The sequence below is a fragment of the Daktulosphaira vitifoliae genome, unplaced genomic scaffold (assembly GCF_025091365.1).
Source record: "Daktulosphaira vitifoliae isolate Bord-2020 unplaced genomic scaffold, ASM2509136v1 Scaffold_3, whole genome shotgun sequence".
Lineage (NCBI taxonomy): Eukaryota > Metazoa > Arthropoda > Insecta > Hemiptera > Phylloxeridae > Daktulosphaira > Daktulosphaira vitifoliae.
The window spans coordinates 10,925,939-10,930,723 of NW_026099574.1; the positions used below are offsets into that span (position 1 = coordinate 10,925,939).

The 4,785-nt window shown below is 28.8% G+C and overlaps 1 protein-coding gene across 1 annotated transcript; it reads right to left on the reverse strand.

The window, feature by feature from the left end:
• Positions 1-983: 983 nt before the first annotated feature.
• Positions 984-4,301, reverse strand: LOC126902816 (zinc finger MYM-type protein 1-like). Its single transcript, XM_050680441.1, has 3 exons — positions 4,158-4,301; positions 3,968-4,090; positions 984-3,774 (listed from the first exon to the last, which is right to left on the reverse strand). Exons 1-3 carry the CDS (start codon positions 4,276-4,278, stop codon positions 1,520-1,522), a joined length of 2,499 nt encoding a protein of 832 aa, XP_050536398.1. The 5' UTR covers positions 4,279-4,301; the 3' UTR covers positions 984-1,519.
• Between the last annotated feature and the right edge of the window lie 484 nt (positions 4,302-4,785).

Consider the following 4,785-nt stretch of genomic DNA (forward strand, 5'->3'; position numbering starts at 1 on the left):
GGGATTCAAAAGTACAACTTTTTTACAAAAAATTTACTTTTTCATCTTAACTTTTGAAAGTGTTCTGGAAATACTGACACTTTTATATATATCTTAAATTAAAGCTAATGTAATATACTTAATTATGACGAAAAAAAATGTCGGACTTTATTTGGTCTTCACGGTGAAAATGGCTACCGAATGCTATTTTTGTGTGAAAATTATCGATTTTAGATTTTACATTTTTAACTTTATAATGCTATAACTTATTGAAAAGTGTATGAATCAACACAATTTTTTTATGAGAAATAATATTTTTTAATAATCCCTTTTTCATTCGACATACTTTATCTTAATCAGGATATTAATAAGAAACTAGCAGATCATGTAGCTTTTGGAATAATCCACCAATTCTTTAAAATTAAACACTATCTAAAGATTTGCATCGAAGCGTTTTTTTTTTTTATAGTGATTTTAATCCTTGACAGATATCATTATATTTGATCCAACTATGCTACGACCCCCCTGAGTTGGGTTTTTTTTTTAATTAATAAAAGCTATAATGTTTTTTACCTAGATCTAATAAACTTGGTAGAACATTGATGCTTTATCTGTGAAGACTGTGATGATAATAAATTGAGACTATTGGTTTGCATTATTACATTATAACATTTTACTTTTTATTTATTAATGGTTAGTAATTATTAATTAGTATAAGTTATGTCATAGTAAAATGAATAATAATAAATTCAAATATAGGCTAAAAAGTTAAAAAATTTTACTATGAGACACACAGAAGAGAATTGAATAAAATACAACAATTTCATAAGAACTTTTATTAGCAAATTAAAGTAGTGTTAATTCAATGTAGAACATGAAAAAACAAGTTTGTACACTAGTTAATATAGCTCACGTTTAATTAACAAGGTACACAATTCTAATTTTTAATTAAAATATAAAAGTTACAAAAAAAATACATAGAATCTAAAATAAGTATTCACGATTAAATATATTATAAAATAATATTACAATGCATTGTCTTAAAGTAATTAATATAATTATTACTTAAAAATGATGTCTACCATTGATATATCAGAATTATCAATTTAAAAATCGCACGATTTTAAAGCGCATTCGGTAGCGGTCGTATTTCACCGATTGTATACGAATGCACAAAAACACAAGGCGATGCACATGCGCGTCTACGACGAAAATGCAGACTATGATGGAGCATACCTCTTATTAATTTTATTATGAGTTGTGCAATGTATATGAATGTAAAACTAAAAACAATTATTCCGTACAAAACTTATAAAATATATAGTAAAACAGTCAGGGCCGCCTTTAAGGCAGGGCACACCGGGCCCGGGCCCAGGGCCTCCTGCAAAAGGCGGGCCTCTTTGTAGACAATCGTTAAGATTTTTTAATATATTTTTTTTAAAAAGAATACTTGAACAAAATGATATAAATTTATTTTAAACATAAAACATTACATTAAACATAATACACACATAATTATAGATATTCCTTCTACAATTGATTATATACTCCGATTAAACAGTTTTTTACGACATTTTTTAGTCGAAAAGTCGTTAATCAAATCATTAAAATCTATTTCATTTAATAAATTAGATTCCATGCACATGATAGATAAATAGTTTAGCCTGGACTGGGTCATCGAATTTCTTACATCGCTTTTTAAAAATTTCAAATAAGAGAATGAACGCTCGCCAGTACAATTAGTTATCATCAAACTTAAATATATGCGTAAACAAATTTCAATATTAGGAAAAGTAGAACTAATACAATCTTTTTTAATTTTATCAAACAAATCAGGAATTAGTAATACCTCATCATCGTTACAAGTTTCGTTTAAATAATGTTTAAAATGTAAACATTCAGAAATTAAATTTTCCGCTGTGATATTTTTATCATAGATATTTGCCAAGTTTTCACAAGCGTCCTCGATTTGTTTGGTATTGACTTTTTGGAGCGTCGTAAAAAATGTGAAATTTTCATTTAATTTATCATAAACTTCTTGTCTTTTCTTCAAATCAGTACAAACAGAGTCAATAATAGGTAAAAAAATTTTGATTCTTAATTTATCATCGGAATTAAAAAGTTGTTCATTGGAAGGTCCATCGAAATAAGTTAGTCTGGTATTAATTTTTTTTATTCTCTGATTGTACGAATCTTCACTTAATACCGTAAAATTTTTAGCTTTTACTAAAAAATTATTAAACTTATCTCTAGTATCATTCAAATACGAATTTAAAGATGCTAATAGGTGAGTAGCTACTTGTAAATTCATGTTTTTTTTTTGAAAAGTTACATTAACATCGTTTATACGACTCAAAAGATCGTTCCACACAATAGTTAAAAATATATTTTCAAATTTTTTAAATTTTTTAAACAATGACTGCGCTTCGTATTTCGTATCTTTAGCTGTGTTTTGATCTTGTGTTATTTTTTCGAGAACTGTACATATTTTATCATAACCGTTATGCAAGGCAGTTATGGCATCGCAACGAGCTGACCATCGAGTAGTCGAAAGACTTTTTAAGGTTTTATTTTCCGGTCCTAAAGCTGACAAAAGTTGTTGCCATCTATTAGTCGATAATGAAAAAAATGTATACAATTTTTGCACTAAATAAAAGTAAGCTACGACTTCCGGAACACACTCAGCTGCTTTAGTGCCGACTAAATTTAAAGAATGCCCGGCGCAAGGAATGTAAATAGCATATTTGTTAATTTCTCTGATTCTCGCTTGCAAGCCTGAGTATTGTCCTGACATATTCGAGGCATTATCATATGACTGTCCTCTGCAGTCTTGAATATCGACGTTATGTTCATGTAAAAAATTAATTACAACTTCACTTAAATATTCAGACTTGTGTTGCTCAATTGGGATAAATAATAAAAAGCGCTCGATGGGACCTTTATCAGTTGTATAGCGAACTACAAAAACTAACTGATCTGTGTGCGAAACATCGGGCGTAGAATCAACACAAATCGAGTAATATTTCGATTTTTTTAATTCTTTGATAATATAAAAAAATATTTGTTTCCCCATTAATTCAATAAATTCTTCGCAAATATTCGCAGATAAGTATGATGTTATTCCGTGCCCTTTATTTCCGTAAGTCTTAATATGATCTTTTAAAAAACTATCGTATTCGCTTAAAAGTTCTAAAATTCCTAAGTAATTTCCATTTTGCGTTGACCCAAATATTTGATTACTGCCTCGAAAAGCTAGACCTCTAGAAGCAAGAAACTTAATAACATCAGTGATTCTACGAAGAACTTGTGTCCAGTAATTTTTTTCATTGTTTAATTGAAGCGTCATTTGTGTATTTATCAAATTTAAGTTTTTTCTTCTTTTAGAGTACGTTATCAAAGAAGCCTTATGAGATCGACTCTCTTCGTGGTCTACAATACGCTCTGGATGCTTCCAGTCACGAAATCCAAAAAGCGCGAATTGATTTCGTTCATTTGAAAATAAGCGGCAAATAAAACAATAAATATTACCGGTCGATGTAGAATAAGAAAGCCAGTCTCGTTCTACAGTTTCTCCGTTGTGCAAATTGCGATAAAAAAGAGATGAATGAAAAAATCTTATTTTCTGTTTCTCACTTTCGTCATAAATTCTAGCTGATTTTGTATATTCAACATTCTTATTATGAAAAAAAGATGGATCTTTTTGCAAGCAATAGTTTCGTAAATCTTCGTTGATATCTTTCCAGGATGCTAAGTCTGTTGAATATTTTGTAATTGTATTGAGATTTTCAGAATCATCTATTGGTATGAAACAAAAAAATTTTAATAATAAATAAATTAATAATAAACATTTTAATAAAAATTTAAATTTAAATAAAAATATTATATATAATAGTCGAAAAAATGAAATAAATAATTTTAAAAATAAATACATATTGAGTAAGTCCAAAATTTTTTAACAAAAAAATAATTTAGTAAAAACAAAATGTACCTGTACACTTATGATTTAAAATCTCTGAATTCTCGGGCAAAGGAAGCAATGTTTTATCATTGGATTCCGAATGTTCTGTCTCGTCAATTGGCCCAAGCTCATTAGATACGCTTGCAGCAATATCTATGAAGAAATTCCGGCAATAATTATATCAATATATTTAAAAAAACTTTCCACTTATCAGTTTTACCTGCTTCTTGAACACTTTGAACATTAATAAAATTAGTTATCTTCGGCAACTTTGAAGTTTGAATTTTACCTTCTTTAGCTTTTTTTCTTTTTGCTGCCCCGCTAGAGTGAATTCGATGCATTTTAATATTTAAAATCAACAAACACAAACACGAATCAATAAACTAAAAAAAATATCTCGTAGCTTTAACGGCGCGTAGCTTACAACACGTTATTGCCGTAGAACATGTATAAACATGTTTACCAACAGTCCGCATTGTTATTGGAAAAACCGATAGTCCCTGCGCGTACGTGTCAAAATAAAATTCTTGGCGCCAAGCTAATTGCGCGTAAATCTAAAAATATACTTACTTATAGTATGTAGATACACAAATACGCGTATATATATATTTTTATATACAAATATATATCTTGTATTTATTAAAAAATACTTACCGTCTATTATAGTGAGTGGTGGAAAAATTCTAGATACACAAAAATGCGGCAATTCAGCTATAACTTATTTTAAAGAAAAATCATAACGATCAATATTACTGGTTTTTAAACAATTTCAAGATTTTTCGTCTCCTTAAATGGGCCTCCAATCTAAGTAGGCCCAGGGCCTCCAAGTAATGAAAGACGGCCCTGGG